This window comes from Tursiops truncatus, chromosome 6, assembly GCF_011762595.2.
Source record: "Tursiops truncatus isolate mTurTru1 chromosome 6, mTurTru1.mat.Y, whole genome shotgun sequence".
NCBI classification, from domain to species: Eukaryota; Metazoa; Chordata; class Mammalia; order Artiodactyla; family Delphinidae; genus Tursiops; species Tursiops truncatus.
In genome coordinates, this window is record NC_047039.1 from 76986161 (window position 1) to 77014153 (window position 27993).

At 42.5% G+C, this 27993-nt stretch overlaps 1 protein-coding gene and 1 long non-coding RNA gene across 2 annotated transcripts in view; one reads left to right on the forward strand and one right to left on the reverse strand.

Annotated features, from left to right (window-relative positions):
- The window catches only part of LOC101315521 (spermatogenesis-associated protein 31D4), a 207807-nt gene extending 180114 nt beyond the window's left edge, over positions 1-27693 (forward strand). The window contains exons 6-9 of the mRNA XM_033858207.2: positions 21494-21650; positions 22396-22441; positions 23018-23078; positions 23364-27693. Coding sequence (XP_033714098.1) covers positions 21494-21650; positions 22396-22441; positions 23018-23078; positions 23364-27636 — 4537 coding nt within the window. The 3' untranslated portion in view covers positions 27637-27693. The remainder of the gene's footprint in view (positions 1-21493; positions 21651-22395; positions 22442-23017; positions 23079-23363) is intronic.
- The window catches only part of LOC141278984 (uncharacterized), a 34104-nt gene continuing 19370 nt past the window's right edge, over positions 13260-27993 (reverse strand). The window contains exons 3-4 of the long non-coding RNA XR_012332576.1: positions 18808-18932; positions 13260-13382 (exon numbers count right to left, since the gene is read on the reverse strand). This is a non-coding gene — a long non-coding RNA (uncharacterized lncRNA). The remainder of the gene's footprint in view (positions 13383-18807; positions 18933-27993) is intronic.

Genomic DNA, 27993 nt, shown 5'->3' on the forward strand with positions numbered 1-27993 from the left:
ATAAACTGTGTGCTGCTGGAGGGGAAGGACCACAGCTTCCTCTTCTTAATGCTCAGAGTCTGGCACAGTACCTGGAACATCATAATCCTCCAGTAAATGTTTGCTGAGTGAATTAATCTGCCATACATTCACTCCCAAGGTGATTTAGCTTATTGGGGTCATGGGGCAGATGTCCCTCATTGTATCACATGCACAAGACCTAAGGTTGCATCTTTTCTTTTTTTTTTTTTTTTTGATACATTTATTTATTTATTATTTATTTTTGGCTGTGTTGGGTCTTCATTGCTGCTCACAGGCTTTCTCTAGTTAAGGCGAGTGCAGGCTACTCTTCATTGTGGTGTGTGGGCTTCTCATTGTGGTGGCTTCTCTTGTTGTGGAGCACAGACTGTAGGCGCACAGGCTTCAGCAGTTGTGGCACACAGGCTCAGTAGTTGTGGCTCACGGGCTCTAGAGCACAGGCTCAGTAGTTATGGTGCACGGGCTTAGTTGCTCTGTGGCATGTGGGATCTTCCTGGACCAGGGCTCAAACCTGTGTCCCCTGCATTGGCAGGCGGATTCTTAACCACTGCGCCACCAAGGAAGTCCCATAAGGTTGCATATTTTAGATGGGACCACAGTTTTTTTTGTGCAAGTGTATGAATGAATAGCTATATTGTCTAGATATTACCTCCAAACAAGTTCACAAGATCAAATACTCCCCACTTACATGTCAGTATGCTTGACAAAGGTACTGTCCTTTATATACAGTAATACTAGTTCAAAATTATAATTTTACAATGGAAATTTTTTGTTTATGATTGAAAACACATCATTTTTATCAGGTTTACTGGATATGGAGAGTAATTTTAACATTTATGGAGTGTCTGTTATGAACCAGGACTATGGTAAGCACTGTATATGCAATATCTCATTCAGTCATCACAACTTACCTATGAGGTAAGTAATTATTGTCACCACTTTACTGAAGAAAACTTACATTAGACAGATTAATTAATTAACCCATAAATTTGCAGAGCCAGGGTTCAGATAGTTGTTTTTCTAACTGCAAAATGATCTGCTGGTGAATCTCAAGCTTTAGTGTACTAAAAAACATCTAGGGGAGTTTGACAAAAATACAGATTCTTAGATCTTACTACTAGGCAACCAACAAGTCTAAGGTAGGCTCAAGTATCTATATCTTTAAGTATCACCCAGGTGACCTGGATGCAAGTGGCCCATGGACCACACTTTGAGAAGCACTGCTTTGTACTATGAGATGTCAGATACACAGTGTGAATTATTCTTTTTTATCTAATGTCTTTGATTTAACATAATTTTCCCCCTTGTGGCTGTCTAGTTTTTCCAGCATTATTTATTGTAATGGCCATTCTTTCCTCACTTCTTGTAGTTTCATTTTTATCATAAATCACGTGTCCATATATATGGGTTCTGAACATGACCCTCCTGTTTTATTTTTTTCTATATAATTCTTATCATCCATTGTAAACACTCTTTGAGAAATTACACTGTAGACCAAAGGGCAAGAAACATTGGAAAACCCCATGGATCTTTTTGTGAGTGGACATAATATCTGTAAAATTTAGAGATGGCCATTTGCAAAGCAATGCCCAGCATTTCCTGGAATCCTCATTTAAATGTATCTATTTGGTCTACCAAGTACAATTTCTAGTATTTTTAGAAATCTGTCTACAGTTCAGTAACACTCGGAATTACTCTTTTTCCCTCTCCATATTTGTAGCTCTCACTCCCCAAGACCTCTTTTACCAAATAAGCATTACAACATTTTGGGAAAGAAGTCATCTTTTTTAAAAAATTAAAATTTGTATGGAAACACAAAAGACCCCAAATAGCCAAAGCAATCCTGAGAAAGAAAAATGGAGCTGAAGTCAGGCTCCTTGACTTCAGACTATACTACAAAGCTACAGTCATCAAAACAGTATGGTGCTGGCACAAAAACAGATATATAGATAAATGGAACAGGATAGAAAGCCCAGAAATAAACTCATGTACCTATGGTCGATTAATCTACAACAAAGGAGACAAGACTATATAATGGAGAAAAGACAGTCTCTTTAAAAAATGGTGCTGGGAAAACTGGACAGCTACATGTAAAATAAAGAAATTAGGAGAATTCCCTGGCAGTCCAGTGGTTAGGACTCAGCACTTTCAGTCACAGGGCCTGGGTTTGATCCCTGATCATGGAACTAAGATCCTGCAAGCCATGCCAAAGAAAGAAAGAAAGAAAGAGAGAGAGAGAGAGAGGGAGGGAGAGAGGGAGGGAGAGAGTGAGTGAGGGAGGAAGGAAGGAAGGAAGGAAGGAAGGAAGGAAGGAAGGAAGGAAGGAAGGAAATAAATTAGAACATTCTCTAACACCACACACAAAAATAAACTCAAAATGGATCAAAGACCTAAATGTAAGGCCGGACACTATAAAACTCTTAGAGGAAAACATAGTCAGAACACTCTTTTAGAACACTCTTTTACGTAAATCACAACAATATCTTTTTTGATCCACCTCCTAGAGCAATGAAAATAAAAATAAACAAATGGGACCTAACTTAAAAGCTTCTGCATGGCAAAGGAAACCATAAACAAAACAAAAAGACAGCCCACAGAATGGGAGAAAATATTTGCAAATGATGCAACTGACAAGGGATTGATCTCCAAAATTTACAAACAGCTCATGCAGCTCTATGTAAAACAAACAAACAAACAAACAAACAACCCGACAAACAACCCAATTAAAAAATGGGCAGAAGATCTAAATAGACATTTCTCCAAAGAAGACATATAGATGGCCAAAAAGCACATGAAAAGATGCTCAACATCACTAATTATCAGAGAAATGCAAACCAAAACTACAGTGAGGTATCACCTCACACTGGTCAGAATGGCCATCACCAAAAGTCTGCAAACAGGGCCTTCCCTGGTAGCCCAGTGGTTAAGACTCCATGCTCCCAATGCAGGGGGCCTCTGTTCAATCCCTGATCAGGGAACTAGATCCCGCATGCTGCAGCTAAGAGCCTGCATGCCGCAACTAAAAGATCCTGCTCACTGCAACTAAAAGATCCCACATGCTGCAAGGAAGATCCCGCATGTGGCAACTAAAACTCAGCACAGCCAAATAAATATTTTTTTAAAAAGTCTACAAACAATAAATGCTGGAGAGGGTGTAGAGAAAAGGGAACCCTCTTGCACTGTTGGTGAGAATGTAAATTGGTACAGCCACTGTGGAGATCAGTGTGGAGGTTCCTTAAAAAACAAAAAGTAGAACTACCACATCATCCAGCAATCCCACTCCTGGGCATATATCTGGAGAAAACCATAATTCAAAAAGATACACGCACTCCAGTGTTTACTGCAGCACTATTTACAATAGCCAAGACATGGAAACAACCTAAATGTCCATCAACAGTGGAATGGATAAAGAAGATGTAGTACATATATACAATGGAATACTACTCAGTCATAAAAAAAGAACAAAATAATGCCATTTGCAGCAACATGTATGGACCTAGAGATTATCAAACTAAGTAAATCAGATAAAGACAAATATCATATATCCCTTATATGTGGAATCTAATTTAAAATGATATAAATAAACTTATTGACAAAACAGAAAAAGACTCACAAATTTCAAAAACAAACTTACGGTTACCAAAGGGGAAACATGGAGAGGAGGGACAAATTAGGAACTTGGGATTAACATACACGCACTACTATATATAAAATAGATAACCAGGGCTTCCCTGGTGGCGCAGCGGTTGAGAGTCCGCCTGCTGATGCAGGGGACACGGGTTCGTGCCCTGGTCCGGGAAGATCCCACATGCCGTGGAGCGGCTGCGCCCGTGAGCCATGGCCGCTGAGCCTGTGCATCCGGAGCCTGTGCTCCGCGACGGGAGAGGCCACAGCAGTGAGAGGCCCGCGTACCACAAAAAAACCCACAAAAAACAAACAAACAAAAAAATAGATAACCAACAAGTTCCCTACAGGGAACTCTACTCAGTATTCTGTAACAACCTTTATGGGAAAAGAATCTGAAAAAGAATGCATATATGTATATGATAACTGAATCACTTTGCTGTACACCTGAAACTAACACAACATTGTAAATCAACTATGCTCCAATAAAAGTTTTTTAAAAATTAAAATTAAATATACATACGTTTTAATGTATCTGAAAACATACATTACATTTCTTGAATGATCAGCCCGTAATCCTCATTTTAAAAAGCTGAAAACTGTAAGGCAGCCATGATTATATTATCTGAAAACAAAGTAGCAGTCCTGTTTTGCCCCCAGCTACTTCTCTTTCTCTTCCCATCTATAACAATGTTACATGCTCTTCACTTCCTATTTAATCTTTAACCACTGTTATTTGCCCTCTGCCCTCACTACTCTAATTGGTCACCTTCAACTTTGTGTCTTCAAAAGTTATCTTTTATTAAGAACATCTTATTTTACATTCAAATGTCATTAGGAAAGAAAGATAAAATATAGACATAGTAGTATTTACCTCTCAGGTGTTCTGCTTTTGAACAAAATTTTCCCCCTCACGGCAGTTTTCTATTGCCTCAGATAGGGTGCCTATTGTAAATTTAGCTTCATTTAATTTGATTTATAAATGAGAAAAACAACAGATTTTACATATTTTCCCACTGAAACATAAGGCTTCCATTTAAATTTGATTTGATGCCAACATGTAATTTTGATATCCTGTCAAGCAAACTCTTAAAACCATCTTTTCTTTTTATAGTACTATATGATACAGGCTTAAAAGACAGCATTTATGATGAATTGAAGGTGAGGAAACTGAGGCACAGAGATACGAAATTATTTAGCTAAAACCATGAAGGAAATTGTATAAACAACCCAGATTCCACTGTATTGCTTTTCAATGAGTTCCAAGGTTCGAGGCAGTTACCCAGCTGGATCCCCAAGATGGGCAAAAGCTTCGCATTAGAAGTGGTTCAGGGGGCTTCCCTGGTGGCACAGTGGTTAAGAATCCGCCTGCCAATGCAGAGGACATGGGTTCGAGCCCTGGTCCGAGAGTCATGTACTACAATGTTCATTGCATCTGTATTTACAATAGCCAGGACATGGAAGCAACCTAAGTGTCCATCGACAGATGAAAGGATAAAGAAGATGTGGCACATACGTACAATGGAATATTACTCAGCCATAAAAAGAAATGAGTTATTTATAGTGAGGTGGATGGACCTAGAGTCTGTCATAGAGAGTGAAGTAAGTCAGGAAGAGAAAAACAAATACCATATGTTAACACATATATATGGAATGTAAAAAAAAAAAGTTCTGAAGAACCTAGGGGCAGGACAGGAATAAAGATGCAGATGTACAGAATGGACTTGAGGACAAAGGGAGTGGGAAGGCTAAGCTGGGATGAAGTGAGAGAGTGGCATGGACATATATACACTACCAAATGTAAAATAGATAGCTAGTGGAAAGCAGTCACATAGCACTGGGAGATCAGCTCGGTGCTTTGTGACCACCTAGAGGGGTGGGATAGGGAGGGTGGGAGGGAGTTGCAAGAGGGAGGAGATGTGGGGATATATGTATATGTATAGCTGATTCACTTTGTTATAAAGCAGAAACTAACACACCATTGTAAAGCAATTATACCCAATAAAGATGTTAAAAAAATAATTAAAAAAAAAAAGAGAGACTTTGTTGAGATTTTGGGGTGAGGATGGGTTTTCCAGAATATTTCATGATGATTTGAAAAATTAGGAACTCTGTGCATGACAGGGGCACATTTCCACTGAATACGTTCTGTAAGACTCTTCTTATTTCCCTCTAGGGTTTTCTCCACTCTGCCCTGTAGATTTCTACAACATCATTTTCATATTTAGCAGTTGTTCCTCATTGAATGAATTATGACTATAGAAAATCTTGTATTAAAAATATTTTAAAAGAATAAAGTCATTCTATTATTCAATATAACTGCTTTATTTCCTCACATATTCATAAGAAATGCCATAGATCTTACTGAGAGTTTTATTTTTTTATTTCTATTTTTAAAAATATATTTATTTATTTATTTTTGGCTGTGTTGGGTCTTCGTTGCTGTGTGCGGGCTTTCTCAAGTTGTGTTGAGCGGGAGCTACTCTTCGTTATGGTGCGTGGGCTGCTCATTGCAGTGGCTTCTCTTGTTGAGGAGCATGGGCTCTAGGGCATGCGAGCTTCAGTAGTTGCAGCCCATGGGCTCAGCAGTTGTGGCTCACGGGCTCTAGATCGCAGGCTCCGTAGTTGTGGCACACGGGCTTAGTTGCTCTGCAGCATGTGGGATCATCCCGGACCAGGGCTTGAACCCGTGTCTCCTGCATTGGCAGGTGGATTCTTAACCACTGCACCACCAGGGAAGTCCCGTGAGAGTTTCAATAAATTAAAAACTCACCACCAAGGGATAAGGTTCTGATTATTCAAGCGACCACACTAACCAAAGACTGATCCCCACCCCCACCCCCCGTTTTTTTTTTTTTAAACTCTTCCTCTGAGAGGTGCTCATCTCAGGTCCTAAGACATCTAGTAGAGTCTAAGTCAGGGATCAGCAAATTAGGGGCCACACCTGACCAATAGCCTTTTCCTGTAAATACATTTTTATTAGAACATAGCCACACCCATCTATTTAAGTATTGTCTATGCTGCTTTTGTGCTTCAACAGCAGAGTTGAGTAGTTGCAACAGAAAATATATGGCCCACAGAGCTGAAAACATTCACTATCTGGTCTTCCATAAAACAAAGTTTGCCGACCCTGGTCTAAGATATGTTTCTATATGTTCTTTGACTGTCATTAAGCTACAAGCTCCTTGAAAGCACAAACCAAATATGATTTTTCTTTGTCTCTTCAGTGCCTGTCACGTTGTTGTGATGGAAGGAAGTGCTCAAATTCAGAATAAATGAAAGTAACCTAATCCACCTGTATAAATACTCATGCCATCCCGCTACTCCCAATCTTAAAGAGTATGGGAAAGAACTATTGAAAACCAGGCACAGGATGATTTCCTATCAGGACAATTTTAGGTTGATTTTCAGGAAAATCTATATCAATCAGGCAAACTCAGATCTTGGTGTGCTGCAAAGGGTTGCTTCTTTTGTTATTCTAGCAATCCAGGGATGGGAAGGCAGGGATGTGAGGGAAGGACCAATGCAACTTTTCAGTTCCAAGAGAATTTTCATACCTAGTGATTTCCCCAGATATTTATAAGGATGTCCCAGTGTCAGGTGCTGGGCAGCTTGGCCACGGAAAAGCTAAGTGGGCATGCTGGGGATATTTGTATTCCCCACTCACTCATTCCAGTAGGTAGATTTCTGTTTTGATGTTTGGTATTATGTGAAAAAGCAGGTTTTGGGGAAGCAAATGTAGGTTGCTCTCTGTTCTCTTTCTACCTTTGTTTGAATGCTCTTGGTTGACGTCCCTATATAGGTAAATCAGGGAAATGACTAGAAAGTATATTAGTTTTTTAAAAAAGTTCATAGATCTGATATCTTGTTTGAGTAGGCATTGGAAAGGGCTCAGGAAAATACTTCCGGTTAGTTTGCTTAATAATCACGCCAGAGAGCAAATAAGTTTATTACCAGTCTGACCCCTTCTCACACTTCTGCTGTTAGATATCACTAACAGATCACTGTGTTCTTTCAGAGAGCCTCAGAATCCTCCTTAACATGTTCCAAGAAGCTACCACCACTTAGTCAGAATTGGCATGTGAGATGGAAACTTATTTTCCAAAGTTGGTTTTATATATGTCAGAATGTGAGAATCTGATTTCTTCCTTAGCTCCCCATGTGGTAATTGATCCAGGCCTTGAAGGTAGTAACTGGGGAGGCCTGCCAAACCAAAGCATTCTCAGCAGAGTACAGAGCGCAAACAAAGGTGTGAGGTGACCAGATGGAGTAAAGCAGAGTGTGCAGTGGAAAGTCACATGAAATGAATTTGGAACAGGAAGGAGAAGCCAGATTTAGGTGGACATTGGCATCCAGGCCAACTCTTGAATGTGATTTGTAAAGTCAGTGTTCCCAAAGGATGGCCAAGGTTCTCCAGAGAAATAGAACCAATAGGATAGAGTGTACGAGTGTATACACACACACACACACACACACACACACACACACACACACACACACACACACACACACACACACACAGACGGGGTGAGGATTTATTTTAAAGAATTAGCTCATGTGATTGTGGAAGCTGGCAAGTTCAAAAACTGCAGTGCAGGCCAGCAGACTAGAAATTCCGGCAGGAGTTGATGTTGAAGTCTTGAATCTGAAGGCAGTCTGGAGGCCGAATTCCTTCTTATTTGGAGGACCTCAGTCTTTTATCTCAAGTCTTTCAACTGATTGGATGTGGTCCACACACATTATGGAAAGCCATCAGCTTTACTCAGAGTCTTCTGATTTAAATGGTAATCACATCTTAAAAAAACCACTATAACTGTAACATTGACTGATGTTTGGCAAACAGTGGGACACCATACCCTAGCCAAGTTGACATTAAAATTAATCATCACGGTCAGCATAGGTAATTTTCAATGGTAGACATATTTGTGTTTTTAAATTTGTATTATACATTTAAATCTCATTTACATAAAACTTCTGATTTCATAGAAATTATTGGTTGGAACAAAGGTAAATGTATTTAAGTAAAACAGAGTTGATTTAACGAAAATTATTAAATAAATATTGGGTAGAAATGGTCTATGGATATGGTGAGTATGTGAAGGTTGTACTGAAATGACTGACATTAGAGAATGGTAAACAACAGAGAATTGCTATACTCCTGCAAGGAAATGTCATAAGGAAACGGGGTTTTAGGAATATTAATTCTGTTGCCCTGAACAAAGGCCACATATAGAAAAAAAATTCATCAACAAATAATAAATGTGGGGACTTCCCTTGTGGCACAGTGGTTAAGAATCTGCCTGCCAATGCAGGGCACACGGGTTCAAGCCCTGGTACAGGATAATCCCACATGCCGCAGAGCAGCTAAGCCCCTGCAGCACGACTACTGAGCCTGCGCTCTAGAGCCTGTGAGCCACAACTACTGAGCCCGCGTACTGCAACTACTGAAGCCTGCACGCCTAGAGCCTGTGCTCTGCAACAAGAGAAGCCACCACAATGAGAAGCCCGTGTACCACAATGAAGAGTAGCCCCCACTCGCCGAAACTAGAGAAAAGCCCACACTCAGCAATGGAGACCCAACGCAGCCAAAGATAAACAAAATTTTTTTTTTTTTTTTTTTTTTTTTTGTGGTACGCGGGCCTCTCACTGTTGTGGCCTCTCCCGTTGCGGAGCACAGGCTCCGGACGCGCAGGCTCAGCGGCCATGGCTCACGGGCCCAGCCGCTCCACGGCACGTGGGATCCTCCCGGACCGGGGCACGAACCCTTGTCCCCTGCATCGGCAGGCGGACTCTCAACCACTGCGCCACCAGGGAAGCCCAACAAAAATTTTTTAAAAAATTAAAAATAAATGTGAAAATGTTTGCTATTGCTGTAATAGTAAAATAATGCATTTTCTCAATCTGCTGTTGTTCTTTTTTTAAAAATTGATTTTGCTACTCTTTTTTTTACAAATAGAAGTTTTAAATTTTAGGTAGTCTGAACAGTTGGTCTTTTGTTTTGTGATTTCTTTCTTTTTTTTTTTTTTTTTGCTGTACGTGGGCCTCTCACTCCTGTGACCTCTCCCATTGCGGAGCACAGGCTCTGGACGTGCAGGCTCAGCAGCCATGGCTCACGGGCCCAGCTGCTCCATGGCATGTGGGATCTTCCCGGACCGGGGCACGAACCTGTGTCCCCTGCATCGGCAGGCGGACTCTCAACCACTGCGCCACCAGGGAAGCCCTGTCTTATGATTTCTTAAAAGATTTTAAGCTTAGGAAGTCATCCTTGGTTTTAAATTCACAGATCTAATACCTTGTTTGAGTGGGCATTTGGAAAAGGATGTTTTAAAAATATTTAACTTTTTAATATATCTGGGATTTATTTTGTCATACACTATGAAAGATGGGTCTAAATTAATTTTATTTTCCTTAAATTCCTACCCAGTTATTCCTGCACAAGTTAATGAATAGTTCTTCCTTTCTGGTGATGTCACTTTTGTTTTCTGTCAAATTCTTGTATGGAAAAAAATCAATTCTGGACTGTCTAGTGTGTGTTCTATATCTTTATATTTTTTCTTCTTTCTGTAGTGTCTTATTTTAATTATCATAGCCTTATTTTTTTTTCACCATAGAGAGTTTATTTTCCATATAAAAGGGCAGAAGCTAACATGTGAGCAAAAGGGTAAAAAGCGTGGCGCTCGTGTGGGAGACCATGACAGGTGACTTGAGGCTGAGGGTGGTGAAGGCTGGTCCAGGGGGAGAAGTGGAGGTTGTGATGAAGAGATGGGGTCAGATCCAGGCCCTGTCCTTCAGGCAGAGACCATGAGACATGTTGATGCCAAAATTTATGGGATATAGCAAAAGCAGTTTTAAAAGAGACTTCTCACAAAAAAATGCTTACTGGTCTTGGAGAGTTTCCCAGAGAGGCATGGGGTGAGGGATGGTGACGACTGCAGCTCACCCTGGGGACAGAGTCAACTGGCGGCAGCCACCCTTGGAGCTCTCCCCACCATATGGACACTGGTGCTGGTGGGCACCACTCCTTTCAGCTCAGCTTTATGCTGTATTTAAATATCTAGTGTGGCTAGACCCATTCATATACTTCATTCAAAAATTTCTTTGATAAACTTATCAATTTTTTCTTCCTGAGAACATCAGAATCTAGTCAGATTCTCCAAATTTTCATATAATATTTATTGGACTTCTTGGAATATTTATTGGACTTTTGTATATCATTATGAGGGTTGTAATGAGTTTGTGTATTATTCATTTATGTATGAATTTACACCCATTTTCCATCAACTTTCGATGTTTGTGACGACAGAACGCAGATTAGAGTCAATGAATTAGTCTAAAATAGTAACAAAGACATTTTATCTCAGTTGCCACCTTCACTTGAGCAATTCATAGCCAAGTTAACTGTAATCCCCTTTCATGTTGGCACCTAAATGTCTGGTGGAGACGTAATCCAACAATCAAGGATCCAGTGACTGGCCTCAGGGAGCAGAATAAAAGACACAATGATAAACATTGTCAGTGAACGGATTTGGAAACACTTGAAGGGTAATTGACATTTCAACTTTTATTTTAACTTTCATTTTAATTCCTCAGTATTTCCAATGGAAACCCATGATCCCCTTCTGCAAGAATTTTCACCTTGGGTGTTTACAATTTTTTTCTCTTACTTCCTTTGCCCTCTTCATGCTTGTGGTATCTGTACAGCAAGTTCTCCTGGCCCTAATTCTTAGTACTCTTGAAACTCTCCTGACAGCAGAAAGCAGTGATCAGACAGGTTGAATGATCCAATGGAAATTTAATCTGATCTCATTTTAGCTGTGTGTAAGAAGCAACCTGCTGTGAACTAGAATTGTAATGCTGGAAATTATCTGATTCCTACAGGCCTCTCTTCCTTCTCTGCCCTGGTGAATGACTGCTAAAGGAATTTAAAGCATGTAAAACATGATAAGCATTGATTTGTTGCCTTGGCCATTGAACTGGACATCTTGCCTTCTTGCAGGTAAAACTGAAGAGGAGTATCATAGATTCTAAATTTTATTTATAAGGGTGAAGGTTTTAAATGTACTCACTTAAGTTGCTTCTTGAGGCAGTAATGTCCTATTTCCTTTAAATTAGACTTCCAGCTTTGAACCCAGTTTATAAAGCAAAGCAAAATGAAACAACAACCTAGACAAAGAAACCTCTGTCAGTAGAACACTTCAGCTGCAAAGACTGATGACCTGAAGAATAGGGTTGACAAGATGCGATTGGTCAGTTCACTGCTCTGAAGGAGAGGCATCCTTTATTTGTGGCTGCCTAGGGAAGGCCAGTTACAATGCAGAAAAGCTAAGAAATGGTAGGAGAAAGTGGAGAAACAAACAGGAAAAGAGTGAAAAACTGGACATAAGAAAAAGGGAAGGTATAGAAGAAACAGCAACTTTTACAGTTGATTGTGCCACAGTTCAAGAAGAGTATAGCGACCACTGTTACATTGTTGGCCCCCCGTGATCTCCCAGTATTTGCCTCTGTGTAGTCCTCTTTCTTAGAACCTGAGTTGGGAGTGTGACTTATTTTAATTAACTGGAAGTGGCAGAGTGATGCTCTATTAGTTCTTGTTCTAAGCCTTAAGAAGTTCTCCTTTTGTTCTGTTCAGAGCCATGATCTGCTTTATAAGAATTCTGTTAGCCTGCTAGAGCTATGTGGACAGGCTGTCAGAAAAGCCACATAGGAGGGAGAGGCCCTGAGAGACAAGCCTGGCCATCCCAGTATCTCAGTCAAGCCCAGGCCCCTGCTGACCTGCCAGCTGGATGAATCCACGTGAGTAGCCATCAGTAAGATCAACAGAAGGATCACCCAGCCAAGCCCAACCCAGACTGCAGAATTATGAGCAAATAAAATGTTCATTGTTTTAAGCCACTCATTTTTGGGGTGGTTTGTTATACAGCAAAATATAGCTCCTGGCCTGTTAAAATGAAGTCAGTGGTCAAGACCCAGTGACTCTACTCTCTGAGACAGTATTGTGTGGATTGAAGAAGCACGTCTGGGACAAAAGCAAGCTTGGTTCAAATCCTTACTTTTTCACTTTTTAGCTCTTATGGCCTTGGGCAAGTTATTTAATCTTTCTGGGGCTCAGTCTTGTTATCTGTGAAGTGAGAGAAATATTTCTTCTCTCACAAGACAGTTAAGAAATGAAATGAATGAAAGTTTGGGGAACATATTAAGTACCCACCAAATCTTATATTATTTGTTATATTCCATTTCCTTCCTGTCGTTCCTTCATCCCCTGAGGGGATACAAGTGATCCAAACTACATTAACTCTTTAGGGTAGCCCTGTGACCTGCTAAAGGCAGTTCTGTCATAGGTCAGTTTTGCACTGCGTATGTATATTTGACCAACAGTTGTGTTTTTATGAAAAAGAGGGAAGCTCCTAAAATACAGGTGATGGATTTTTAAAATGATAGCAGGTTTGTGGGGCACTGCTGGAGACAATGCACATTTGTGTCCATGTCCCAGACCACCTACACCTGCTCCTCTGCAGTATCACAGCTGTTTATTAGACTAAGCTGGGGTCACCAAGGAATATTGAAGTTGCATTCAGCTTATTTTATGGCAGAAGGCATGAAGGCACATGCTGTATTTCCATTTGGTTTTCACAAAAAAGCATTACTCTCTCAATGGTTTGTGAAGTTCACTTAGGCAAAAATTGCAGATTTCGAGGTAGTACTGCATAAAATTTGGTGTTTGTTGAGTCCTTGTCTTCATACTGGAAAGAAGAAAGTCCTATATTGAGTGACTAAATTATCTGCAGACACCAAGAGAAAACACGCACACGCACACACACGAAAGAAAGGATTAAGGAAAAAATAAATAAACCTGCTCTGGCCTCAGTTTCCAATTTGTAAAATGAGAAAGCCAGACTAGAAGGTTCTCCAAGGTCACTTCCAGCTCTGAGTTTTAGCAGACATCTCAAATTCTGAGCATTTATTAGCCCTTTGTGAGATTAAAAACACAGGTTGCTCTCCAGCAAAACATTAATTGCAGAGCTTTCATTAGAAAAAAATCAAAACACTCTTTCAGATTATGCTTTTTTAATTTTAGTTTTAATTGTGTTTTTATTGTTTCCATATTATTTTAAAAGAGAGATGAAAGCTGCAATTTGACAAATTGCTACACCCGTTTCCTTGCCCTATAACTGCCCTAGCAAGTTAACTTAAAACAACTTTCTAAAATGTATTTTTAATGAGAAACTCAGACCCCTGAAATTTGTATAAAACATTTTTTTCCTTCAGACTTCGTATAGGGCTGTAGAGTTTCCGTACCTCAGTGCCAAGAGCATGGCAGAGGAATTTGGCTCAGCTTAGTAATTACCTTCTGTTAGTCTAGCTCGAAGTTGTTTTTCTCTTAATGGCTTAAGAGAGCCATTCAAATGCTTTGATTCTAGTAATAAAAGTTCTAATGGGCAAGGTAGGTGAATGCCCATGTAATGTGTAGCCTATTAAACTGGCCATATCCAAAGCTTATGCAGAGTAAGTTCTTACTAGGGACTTTGAAGAGGGCAGGTCAACGTGGAAAAAAGCATGAGAAAATAAGAGAGCTAAAGTAAGTCTGGGAATGTGCTTCCTCTCTCCAACCAAGATCCCGCTTATAGTGGACATTTATTTTTGCCTTCTTTCATGGCGAGGGGGAAAGAGCTCCCCAAAGTCTCCCTGTGTGCTTCCAGAATGTTGATTCACCCGCAAGCTTCACAGTGGACCATGTATATGAGACCACGGTTTCTCAGACTATCTGTGGTGAAGGACCAGTTTGCTTCATCTCCCACACCCCCATCCACTGTGGACTGGTACTTGTATAAAATCTGGTAAAAATGAATCACTGGAAAAATGACAGATGAACTATGACATACAAAATATAAGCCTCAGTTTTTATTATTAAATTTAATTACTCTCTCAAATTGCAGAACAAGTTTCTAACCATCCTCAGTTTCTATACTTACCTTTTTTTTTTTAACATCTTTATTGGAGTATAATTGCTTTACAATGGTGTGTTAGTTTCTGCTGTATAACAAAGTGAATCAGCTATACATATACATATATCCCCATATCTCCTCCCTCGTGCGTCTCCCTCCCACCCTCCCTATCCCAACCCTCTAGGTGGACACAAAGCACCGAGCTGATCTCCCTGTGCTATGCAGCTGCTTCCCACTAGCTATCTATTTTACATTTGGTCCATGCCACTCTCTCACTTCGTCCCAGCTTACCCTTCCCCCTCCCCGTGTCCTCAAGTCCATTCTCTGTGTCTTTATTCCTGTCCTGCCCCTAGGTTCTTCAGAACCATTTTTGTTTGTTTGTTTAGATTCCATATATATGTGTTAGCATATGGTATTTGTTTTTCTCTTTCTGACTTACTTCACTCCGTATGACAGACTCTGGGTCCATCCTCCTCACTACAAATAACTCAACTTCGTTTCTTTTCATGGCTGAGTAATATTCCATTGTCTATACTTATCTTGTTGCAGATGGTAACAAAAATGTGGAAACAGGCATTGGCCCACGGACCACACTTTGAGTAGCACTGACCTAGACTAGGCCAGTAGTATTCTCTGGTTCCTAGTAATTATTTCATGGGTGTTCTTATGACCTGAGCTGGTCCCAGTCACTTGAATGTTGGGACTTTGGTTGAGAAACTGGGACAACAATTCTGTTTTTCCTGGGTGGATGCCATCTTGGGACTATAAGAGAAGTGGCTTGAGAATGAGTCAACACCAAGAAAGCAGAACCAAGAGGTAGCAAGTCAGAAGCTGAATCTGCTCCTGTGTTGTAGAGAAATAGAAGCCAATAAATTAAAATTTTTGCTCAAGCTAGAATTCATTAGGTTTTCTATCATCTGCAAGAGAAAAAGTCCTATGTGATATAATTTGCATGTTTTCCCCTAACTCTCAGTCACCTTGCCAGTCATCTTCCCAAAACAGAGATCTGGGAATGCCATTCTTCTGGTTATGAAAACCTTAGCTTCCCACTGCCTTGGTCCAGAGTTCAGGCTTCTTAAATTGTCATTCAAAGTCATTCGCAGTTGAGTCCCCTTCTTTTTCAGCCTCATTTTTTTTGCTACTCTCATCCTCAGGCACATGCCCAGTGCTTTAGTGTGACCAGACATGCACTTTTATACATGTTATAGGTTTGCTCATGTTCACTTGGGCTGGATTTCACTTTCTCTTCCCACACCCTCTTCTGATTTTCTAAGAATAGGAACTTGAGAACATAAGGTGTTCATTACTTTTAAATGTTAAGCATTATGCATCACCATAATTCCTGCTGACTCAAGGGCTAATTTTGAGAGTGTTGGCAGGAGGGCAAATTGATGCACCCAGACATTTGACAAAAACTGCATTTAGACTCCAAAGCTTTCATTTCATAGGGAGTCTGGTATGGTTATATTACCAAAATCTCAGAAAACAACAAACTTAGACGAAGTGTGACTTTAAGTTATTGCAAAAATGAATAAGCAAGAAATGAAAACATATGTCTGCACCAAAATGTGTACACAGATGTTCATAGCAGCTTTATTCATAATAGCTGAAAGTGGAAACAAACCAAATGTTCAACAACTGATCAGTGTATAAACAAAATGTGGTATATCCATAAAATGAAATATTACTTGCCATGAAAAGAAGTGAAGTACTGATACCTGTTACAACATGGACTGACCTTGAAAACATTATGCTCAGTGAAAGAAGCCAGATATGAAAGGCCACATATTGTATAATTCCATTTATATGAATGTCTGGAATTGACAAATCTATAGAGAAAGTAGATTAGTGGTAACCTAGGGCTGGGGAGAGTGATGAGATTGAAGGGTGAAGGCTAGAGTGATGAAAATGTTCTCAAATTGATCGTAGTGATGGATGTACAACATTGTGAATATACTAAAAGTCATTTAACTGTACACTTTTAATGGGTGAATTATGTGGTATGTGAATTATGCCTCAACAACGTGTTTGTTTTTTAAAAAGTTTATAGGAGCTTTATTCATAAGTGCCAAAACTGGGAAGCAACAAGATGTCTAAGGTGAATGGGTAAATAAACTGTGGTACATCCAGACAACTGAATAGTATTCATTCAGCACTGAAAAAAATGAGCTATTAAGCCATGAAAATACATGCAGGAAACTTAAATGCATATTACTAAGTGAAAGAAGCCAATCTGAAAAGGCTACAACATACACACTGTATGACTTCAACTATATGACATTCTGGAAAAGGCAAAACACAGGAGACAGTAAAAATGATTGGTGGTTGCCAGGGGTTAGGGTGGAGGATGCGGTGAAGAGGCAGAGCACAGAGGATTTTCAGGGCAGTGAAACTGCTCTGTATGATACTACAATGGTAGATACATGCCACTATACACTTGTCTAAACTCATGTAAACTATGGGCTCTGGGTGATAATGCTGTGTCAATGTAGGTATGATTGTAACAAATGTCCCACTCTGGTGCTGGATTTTTTTTTTTTTATTTTCTCCCTCCCTCCCTTCCTCTCCCCTCCCCTCCCCTCCCCTCCCCTCTGTGTTGGGTCGTCTTTGCTGCGCGCAGGCTTTCTCTAGTTGCAGTGAGTGGGGGCTACCCTTCATTGCGGTGCATGGGCTTCTCATTGCAGTGGCTTCTCTTGTTGCAGAGCATGGGTTCTAGGTATGTGGGCTTCAGTAGTTGTGGCTTGTGGGCTCAGTAGTTGTGGCTCACAGGCTCTAGAGCACTGCCTCAGTAGTTGTGGTGCACAGGCTTAGCTGCTCCATGGCATGTAGGGTCTTCCTGGACCAGGGATCAAACCCATGTCCCCTGCATTGGCAGGCATAACCACTGAGCCACCAGGGAAGTCCTGGTGCTGGATGTTGATAGTGGGAGAGGTTGTGTGTGTGTGTGGAGGGGTGTTGGGGGGTCAGATGGCATATGGGAGCTCTGTGTTTTCTGCTCAGTTTTGCTGTGAACCTTAAACTGCTCTAAAAATTAAAGTCTAAAGAAAGAAGCAAAGGAGGATGAGGAGGAAGGGGGTGAAGAACAGGAAGAGGGCCAGGGCAAGGATGGAGAGGAGGAGGGGTGACCTCACAAGGCCCATCTCAGTGGGCACCACGTCTGAAAGTTGCCCTGCGTATCTCTCGTCTCCCTCCTGGCGGAAGAATTAATTGCTCCTTTATCTGTATTTTCATTGTGTTCTTATTCCTACTTCTTTTATAGTTCGTATCACTTTATTATAGTTGTTTGCAGGCCTTACTGAACTATGACCTGCCTGAGGGCAGAGGCAATGCCTTATTTTCTTGATATTTCTACTAGAAATACTACATGGTAGAGTTCAGTTGAAAGTGTGGTGTGTGTATGAATGAAGAACATCTTAAAGCGGCAGTGTTAAGTGCAGTTTTAAAGGATTCTGCTCTAGAATCTGTTGTTCTTCAGGCTTTTTGGTAACCGAAAAAAAGCTCCCTCTACGTGGCTCATCCTTGGGACCGTGGCCAGGATGTGAGCGAGAGCACTGAGGACATGTGACAATCCTAGACAAACGACTTATCCCTACTGAGTCTCCTCCAATAGGCAGCGTACTATTCTAGTAGAGCTGTTGGAAAATACTCTTCCTTGGGGATAATCTAACCATGTGCACGCTGAAATCTGGGACCAGACTTCTGTGTGGTGACGAAGGTCAACTGGGAAGATGTCATTGGGGGGAGAGGAGAAGATCTCATTCTACTGAAAGCCACCACTGCCACCTCAGGATGGCTGCCTGACATGCTCAGGTGAGAGCTTTATTACAAGGCTTTGGGGTTAGACATATGTAAAATGTGTGAAATGTGTTCCTGGGAGGGATGACATTTTAAACTTTTATTATTCATTTATACCTTACTGAGAGTCATATGTAATAGAGTTCTTGAAAGTAGGTTTTAAGAGGGCAATGGAGAAAACTCATCAAGATACTGGTGCTAAGAATGATAAGGAAAAGGTACCTAAGAGGTGATAGGATGCCAAAAATAGCTTTTCTTTACTTCCCAAATTTGGCATCATTTAATGGATAAAGTGAATATTCTCAATCACATAACCACTTTAATTTTAGTACCAGGGCATACTTTTTAAGAAGTCACTTATTTATATTGTTTAAAATAGTAGCATTGAGAATGTGGGGAATTTAGTAGTCAGGGCTCTACTACTTACTTGCTGAACGATCTAAGGAAGTTTCTTCCAGTCTCTGAGCTTCAGTTTTATTCACTGATAAAATGGGCACAATAATACCTGTACTGTTTACATCACAGGATGTTTGTGAAAATCCACTGAGATCGCTGAAAGCAAAATGTTTTACAAATTAGACAAATAAATTTATAATTGATGTTAGTCTAGGAAGGATAAGTGCTGTGAACTTCTCCTACTAAATACCAATGGAGTTTATTTGTGGTTGGTACAAAAAGCAAAAAAAAAAAAAAAAAAGGAAAAAAAGTGCCGTACATTTAGTCCTTTGTTTCTTTAAATTTTGAAGGAGCTCTACCACGTTCTGAAAAGGAATCTTATTAACATTTTGGGAAAAGCCTTTTTATTGAAACTTCTTGTAAGTTTTACACTCAAGGCACACACATGTATGTAAGGATCTAGCCAACATGTGCCCTTTTAAAAGAGAAAAGCTCTTCTTTAACCATCTTCTCCAAGAATCGTTAATTTGTATCAGAAAATTGGAGAGGCATGCAGGGATACCTTCCTAAGGAGCATAAAATGTCTGAGCAGTTATCACCCATAGCATCTGTCCCTTCTCTGATCTGTTCCAGAGATCACTTGCCAATTCACAAATGCCATGGGGGACCTCTCCTGTGCCGTTATGTAACTCTTGACCTGTGTAGGGCTTTCCCCGAAAACTGCACCATGAGGTCCTTAAGGACAGAGGCTGTGACTTACAGGTACTTGTGTCTCCTAGTTTCCAGCAGTAAATATTTATTAAATGAAAACTTGGCTGAGGCTGCATATCAAGGTCAGGAGGAAGTGGTGCCTCTTGGCAGATTTTATCCTCAGTGTAGCTTACCTGTTCCTGCATAATTGAAAGAAGACTCTGTGGGTTTGAAGGCTGTCTAACCCTTTCACAGGAGATCGAGTAACTGTGCTAGGCCATGGGTGTCAAATAGAGGGCATCACAGTTTAAGAAAGACATGAGAAATTAGGAGACAGTTCAGAGAACAGCTATCATGAAGGTAAAGAGTTTAGAAAGGAAGATGTAGGAAGAGGGGAGGGAAATACTGGGATTATTTAAACCTGACAAGAGGAGCCTGAAAAAAAGCACGACAGGTAGTTGATTTTCAAACATTTATGGGGATGATTATATAGAGCAGAGCTTCTCAACCTTTGTGGCAAGGCACACTTAAGAAAAGATTTACAGGGCCCACAAGGATAATCAGGTAAGGCTGCTCAAGACTTGATTGTTCTCTAAGGCTTTGACATTCCTAGGTCCCACCCTGCCACCAGAGGACTTAGCACAGCCTTTGGGTAGTGTTATGGACAGAATATTTGTGTCCCACCAAACTCATATGTTGAAACCCTAAGCCCAATATGATATCATAGTATTAGGAGATGGGGCCTTTGGGAGGTGATTAGGTCCTAACGGTGGAGCCTTCATGAATGGAATTAGTGCTCTTATAGAAGAGACCTCACAGAGCTCTCTCACCCACTTTTTCTGCAGGGTTGCTGGGAGAAGACAGCTGTTTACGAACCAGGAAGTAGGTCTCACCAGACACAGAATCTGCTGTTGCCTTCATTTCGGACTTCCCAGCCTCCAGAACTATGAGAAATAAGTGTTTGTTGTTTAAGCACCCAGTCTATGGTGTCTTGTTATGGCAGCCCAAACTGACGAGGTCAGGGATTTGTGCACATGTTAGAAAATTGATGTAGAGTGCAGGGCCTGTCTGTATTTTAGGTAGCGTAAGAAGAACTAGGGTCAAAACGAAAGATGGAAGATTGGAATAAAATGAGAAAACACTTTATTCGTAGATTTGAAAATACCAGATTGGTTTGTCAAAGGGTGTGTGTGTGTGTGTGTGTGTGTGTGTGTGTGTGTGTGTGTCTGTGTCGCATGTCCTAAAAGTCTTTATGCAGTTTAAGTTTCACTGACTTCAGAAAAATAAGTGCTACGGACTTATCCTCAAGATCTCGTTTAAGTTTAATTATTTACATTTATTTTATAGTAACTTTAGTTTTGTGAATGTTGAATAATGAATTATTCATTTTAATTATTTGAGTCAGCCCCTCTGACTGAAGATGGTAATGGCTGACTGCAACACAAAGCAAAATTCCCTATTCAACATTTAGAAAACAGGATAAAAGAACTTTTAAGTTCTTTATAACTGGGTTTGTGTAGTGAAAAGATTCTATAGGAAAGATGGATTTAAGGACGTATATGATCCTGAGTATAAATGTGTGGGTACAAGCAAAAATTCCAGACAGTATTTCAGACACTTAAGGCAGTGGAGTTGGTGAGACCCAAGTCAAGTTTCTATCAAACAGTAAAGGGGACCCAGGTAGTATCTGGGTTACAGATGGGACAAGCAGAAAATTTCATTACTGTAAATATATGAAACCATGAAAGGATGGAGTTGGAAAATAGGATGGCAGGGTAGGGCAGAGGGACCTGGAAGGCCCAGCAGGGGCGGAAGGGTCTGCTGGACTGGTGGGTGGGGGAGGGGCTGTGGACACACCCTCTCCATGTTGTCCCCTCCCCCACACTCAGAAACCCTTTGTGACTCTTCAGTGCTCTGTGATGCAGGCCTGGGACTGCACTCGCACTCTCAGTGCTCAGTGTGTTCAGGCAGTCTTGCGGTTCAGAAATGGGATTCAGAGAATGGAATGTTCTCTCATTTTTGAACAGCGTTATTGACCCATGTCTGAGCTGTGACTCAACATCCTTGGATATTTACCGAAACCTCATCGTCCTGTGCGAGTTGGTGTTGCTTCTTCTGTTGCTGTGGTACCTGGTGAGCTTGCCATTTTCACCTACCTTCAGTAAAACCAAAGACATCCGAAAGGTAAGCAGCCCTGGGTGAGCCCCCAACAGAGATTCTTTGTTGTTGTTTCCATTTCTATTCCCACATTTTAAAATGAGATTGGTTGGCTCAGAGAGACACCTAAGGTGGGAATTTCAAGGAGAGGATAGAACATCATCCTCCTAGGGAAAGAAGCCAGGCAGGGCTAGGGGTTCAGGGAGGACTAAGCTTCCAGTTGAAGCCTGTGGCCCATCTGAGTGTTTGGAGATTCCAGGATAAAATCCCAAACAGCAATTTTGTGGCCCTAGGTTGGGTTATTTACAGAGTGTGGGATCTCTGCAGGAGAACAGAGTTCCCTAATGCTTGATCATGAGTACATTCTCACATCAGGCATCACTCGACAAAGCCTTCCTTTGTGCTGGGCTGATCAGAGCAGCAATGCTGAGCCTCTGAGCAGAGGCTGGAGCCTGAGCTCCAGGATACAGGGTCCCATCTGAGGGACATGGACGTGACTGTTGGCCTCAGATGCTATGCCCTCCTTGGGCAGATGACTTCTGACTGAGAATATCAAGTGTGGATCTCATAGACAAAAGTCCTTCTTTGAGTTTGTCAAAGAAGAAAAATATCAAAAGCATTTTAAGCCTTTAAAATTGATAAAAGGAAGGAACATAAAGTTCTATTAATTAAAATAGAGTCATATTATTCATGGATAATGAATATCTGAGTTTCCTAGAGAGGAGTGAGAGAAATGAGCCCCAGCCCTTCATTCTTTTCTTTTTGTTCTCAGCGTCAGGGCAGAGCCAAGAGGAGAAGGAAAGGTGGAACACCGAAAGGTAAGGTTCTGCCTATCCCAGCTGAACTCTCCAAGGGTGACCCTTCCTGCCTTTTCCATGACATCCAAGGTCCCTGATCTCTGAGGATGTCAACTGCTAGATACAGTTTCTCTCAGAAACCAGAGTTCTCAGAGGAGAGGCTTGTGGGAGGGCAGTCAGAGCCTGAGACACTGCTCAGATTCCCTGCTCTGCTCATCGCTGGGCATGAACCAGTGATGGACCTGGGCAATGGGTGTTTCCCAACAGGTGGCCATGTGAGATGCCAAGAGTCAGAACTTCTGTGTCCTGACTTTGTAAAAGTCCTTTGACTTCCTGGATGATCAGATCCCTCTCCAAGGCAACACTGATCTCTGGGCTTCACATGGTGGTTTTGAGCATCACATGAGATAAAATGCATGTGAAAGTACTTTACAAGAAGCAACATACACATGTTAATATCATTGACCATTTGACCTCATCTACTAATTCTTGGGTCTTTCAGAGTCTAAGACCCCAAGGGTTTCCTGTAAGGGGACTCCTTTATTATACCTATGCTTCTACCTTCATTACATATAACCCACTCTCCTGGTTTCTCAGGTTGGAGATGTCACCAGACAGAAATAGAGGAGAAAACGAAGGTGATTTCTATTCTGAAAAGGTGACTAACTAGTCTTTCCCCTTCTTTCCTGATCCCTCCTTAGCATGTTCTATGCAATTCCAGGGATTCAGTGCAACCTGCTGTAGTCATGGCAGGGGGTAGCACAGGAATGAGTATGTGATGAAGGCCTTGAGGTGAGGGCTGTTGAGCATGTTGTGAACTCATGGATGTGGAGCAATGTGAAGAGGCAGCAGGCTTCAAATGACCCCACCCCTGCCAGGCCAGCAGGTCCCCCTTTCCTTATTCTGGTCCTGGTTGCATCTTTGTACTTCCTGTCTTCTGCAGCCTCCTGGGCCAGCACGATGACAACACCCGCATTCGTCGGCTCTTATGTCCAGACCCCTTCTGTGAGGCGTGTAATAATGCAACTGCTGAGATCAATCGGCTGCTACTCCCAGGGGCCCTGGAAGATTCTACTTCCTCTGTGTCCCCCTTGGCTTCCACAGCTCCTGTGACTGAGTCGTCATTTACTCTGTCCGTTGCCTTCTCAACAGTCCCTCCAAGAGACCTAACACCAGCCTCTCTTCTTGAGCCTTCCCCACTGCCCCCCTCCGTTCTCTCCCCTAGCCCAATGACCCCCTTAGTTGACTCTTTTTCACCCTCCCCATTGGGTCATTCTCTGGCACCAGAGCCTTTTCCTTCCTTGGATTCCGAATTCCCAGTGGACTATTCCCCACCCCAACCCCTTGCCTTTCCCCCTCTCCTACCACATGACACTCAGACAGCAGATCCTGTTCTCCCACGAGAGGCCACTTTGTCTCCGGATACCGTTTTCTCTCTTGACCCCACCCTTTCCCAAGATATCAATCCCCTATCAGATTTGGCCCAGGCAATGAATCACCCCGATTCTTTTGCTTGTCATCATGCACCACCAACTCTGTTGTCTCTTTCACCACAGCCAGAGTGCACTTTATCTGTGACTCAATCTGTGACTCCAGAACAGAACTTATCTCCAGATAGCTCTGGTGGGTTATCCACTTGTGTGTCAACAATCAGAGGCACTGAGCATTCAAGCCTGTCAATTGCAGACTTCTCCTGGCGGCAAGCTCATGCCAAAGACTCGTTCCCTTCCACGTTGGCACAATGTGATTTCAATCAGGAGTTTCTTGACCTCCATTCTTCAGAGGCCTCTTTTGGGGGAGACCCTGCAGCCAACCTTGTAGAGCCTGGTAACCTCTCATTTCTCAGCCCTGATGTCCTGGCACTCCTGGAGAGACAAGTCCAAAAGAGGAGCGATTTCCTGATGTGCAAGGAAAAGGAAAATGAAAAAGATTCTTTTCCAGAACAACTTAGGCCAGACTACCAACGAAATTCTTCGTGGAAAATGTTAGAGTCAACTGCTGATAAGCATGACTCGGCAGTCTGCCTTCCCTTTTGGAGCAGCAGAGACAAATCAGAGGAGCTGCATGTGTGTCAGCAGCCCCCATATCCTAAGACCCTGGAGGACCATTTACAGCAAAAACATATCCAGTTCTTCTGGGGTCTCCCGTCTCTGCACAGCGAGTCCTTGCCCTCTGCTGTTCATGTCTTGGCTGACAGTTCCTCAATCTTTATTTTCAATAGAAACTCGAATGCCTCCACAGGCCAAGAATCACCAGTGCTTCCTGATCCCCTGCCTCTGTCCTTGCCTGAGCCCTTGCCTCAAACCCTGCCTCAATCTCAGCCCCTACCTCTCACTCAGGTCCAGTCCCAGGCCGACCCTCAGTCTCCACTCCCAGTCATACCGTCTGATCCTCTACCCCAGATCAGGACCTGTGGAGTGAGTTTCCACAGACCTCAGGATGAGTCCCAGTCTCTCTCCTCATCTGAAATTCAACAGCTGGAATGGAACATTTTGCAGAAACAACAGGAAAATTTGTGGGGTTTACCCTCTGTGGTGCAAAGATCTTGGGAAGACTTTTGTCCATCAGCTCCTAACACTCCTCGCCACCGGGCCCCCCAGGCCCATGTTTCAATCTCCATCCTTCCTGGGGAGTTTCCTCTCAGTGATGAAGTTCGGAAGAAACTAGAGCATCACCTTCGAAAGAGGCTCATCCAACACCGGTGGGGCCTGCCCCGCAGAATCTACGAGTCTGTGTCACTGATATTGCCTCCAAATGGTTTTTCAGAGGCATCTGAGTCGGTGAGCAATAATGGAGTCTCACTGATCTCTGGGTTTAAGGGTCAGAGTAGCAAAAATGGAAATGTTGGATTGAGCCAAACTGGAGGCTTCCATGAGAGGAGCTCAGAAATGTTCCAGCTAGAGGAAGGTGTGGGGAAGGATCTGGGACACAGCCTAGAGAATGGCCCAAAAGATCACCTGTTGAATGACCCAAAGAGCTCTTCAGGTAAGGATCTGGGGTATGACTCTGAGAAAGACCTAAAGAGTCAGATGGTGAGTCTCTCAGAGAAAAATCCAAGGATGTCAGCAGAGAGTCTAGGTCAGAGACAACTTCAAAATGTCCTAAAAGTACATTTGAGCAAGAAGTTTGGAGAAATAAATGAGGGTCGACTCCCTGGGACTGTGCATAATTCATGGCATGCTATCAAGCAAACATTGCTTCTTTCTGTGAAATCCCACACCCAAACAAAACAGAGAAGTGTGCCATCATCAGTGGGTGTGGCCTACTCCCTGAATACCTTCCAGGACCTGACTTTTGTTGATTCCAATACACAACAGATGCTGGAAGCCCATATTAAAAGGTTTCATATGAGGATGTTGTGGGCCCTTCCCCGCAAGGTCCTTGAATCCATACAGATCTTTAAATTGAAAGATGCCTCATCCCAGTCCTTGTCTCATGCCAACTTGCCCTCCTCAACCAATGTGATTTCTGAGGCAGACTCCAAATCTGGGAGCTTCAAGTCCTTTAGAGGAAGCTCTGAATCCCTCCATGGAGACAAAGCGGGAACAACAAATTCAGCCCCTGTCCTGGATCGTTCTCTCCCTGCCACCTCACCTGTGGGCAAAGGAGGACAGAGGGTCCTGAGACAATCACGCTCTGATGTCAACCGTAGGCTGGCAGAGGATGTTCAGAGAATTAAGGATGCCAGACAGACTCCTCTGTCTGTTTCACTCTCCATCACAGGGAAAGCAGGTCCTAGACAGACTCAACTAGCCAACAGATATCCCCAAAAGCTGCTTGCAAAGCAAGCTGGGGCCAGATATGAGCCGAAGCATAAGAGTGTGAGTTTCAGTGATAAAGGAGAAATGCAATGGGGCAAAAAGGTGGAGAAGTCAGAACCTGTTTCCATGCCCAGATTGTCTAGGGAGGTATTCGCGGCTGAGGAGCCTGATCCTCTTCAATTAAAAACTAGTGACATGGTGACAACTAGCAAGCCAGGGAGCGCCCAAATGATAAATGTGAATGAGAATAAAGCAGAAACTACCATGACCACTGGAAGCCCCCCACCCAAATTACCAGTTCGCCAAGATCCTAAATCATTAGACCTTAAAGAACAACTGTTCCGTGAGTTAAACTTTAAACTGGAGAACAGGGAGCATAGCCAGGCTCAAGGCCAACCCACTGACACATCCCTTGCTTCAGATAACTTGACTTACGAGGCCTCACTGACTCATGCCCAAGGTGTCTCAGGTGGGGACATGGGAGCTTCCCAGGTGCTGCATGTCCATTTGGAGGACAGAGGAATCAGGATGGAGCAGCAGCAGAAACCTTGGGCCCCTAAGCAGGATAAGAACTTCCCACCAACTGCAAAGAGAGTGAGCCCTCTGGAGCCCAAGGCAAAAGAGCTTGATGGAGGGGATAAAGGCTTGGGGACATCCCAACTTAGGAGGAAGAGTTTCCCTACTCAGGAGAAGGTACTAGGGCAGACACGTGCGAGCAAGTCTTCCCAGACCCTATCACAGAAGGGACAGCCTCTTCCTGAAGGCCATAACGGAAAAAGAATGATGCACTTCTTGCAATGGCTTTATTCTGGGATAAAATACGAAAGTCAAGAAGATGCCCAGGAAAAGGGCAGCCCCATATCAACTGTGCAGAACAGAGGCCTAGTTAAAAGTAAAGCTGCCTTTACTGGGACAACTGAAGCTCAGAAAATCGTGACAGACAACGGGAAGTTCCTAGAGGAGAAACTGGGGTGTCAGCATGCAATTGATGTCACCTGCTCTCAAGGGCCCCGTCCTCCTCCAGTGCAGGTGAGGAAAACTCAGCAAAAGGCGGAAGTGCAGGTCCGGACAGAACCTGTCCAGGGACATCCTGTCAACTACAGGGCTCCCTCCTGTAAAGTGACAAATGTCAAGTCCTGCCATCAAATATCAAGTCCTACCTTTGCTGGCCAGAGTTATCCTCCAAGTACAAGACAGATCAGAGATAAGAAGAGACACCCCCAGAAAGTTGTGGCATTCAAGGACCAGCAACTATGTCACAGACATCTCCCACCAGTGTCCCACGGGGAGCCTGTGCCCCATCCAAGCCCCACCCACAGGCGTCAAGCTGGCCAGGCACCCACGGCTGCTCTCAGCACTGCTGAAGGCACTGTGTTTGGACATCGGTCTCTACTCTTCAGACAGAAAACAATTCTCCAGAATTCCCAGGGAGGAAGACTTCCCATCCAGAAATAACTCCTTCCTTGTGGAGATTATTGATTCTCCCAAATAAATAGTTATCTAATAATAGTGTATCTTTTCTGTGTACTGTGTTGGGGGCATGGGTTTTGGGTAACTCAGGGCTTATGTGTAAGGGAAAGGAAGGAGATAGTTCAGCTCTTACCGATTGCTTCCTTTGGCTTTGGCTAAAAGGTGACCAGTCCTCTGGAGTTCTTGCTGAACCCCGCCACCCCACCCCCCGCCCCAAAGCCCATTTCCTCCCTGATGAAATTTGAGGAGATGGGCTTTGTCTTCTGCCGCTTAGCTTAGCCTTAATGAAAATGTATAGCAGCCCACATCTCCCCCCCTCACTGAACGTTTTATATCCTTTAG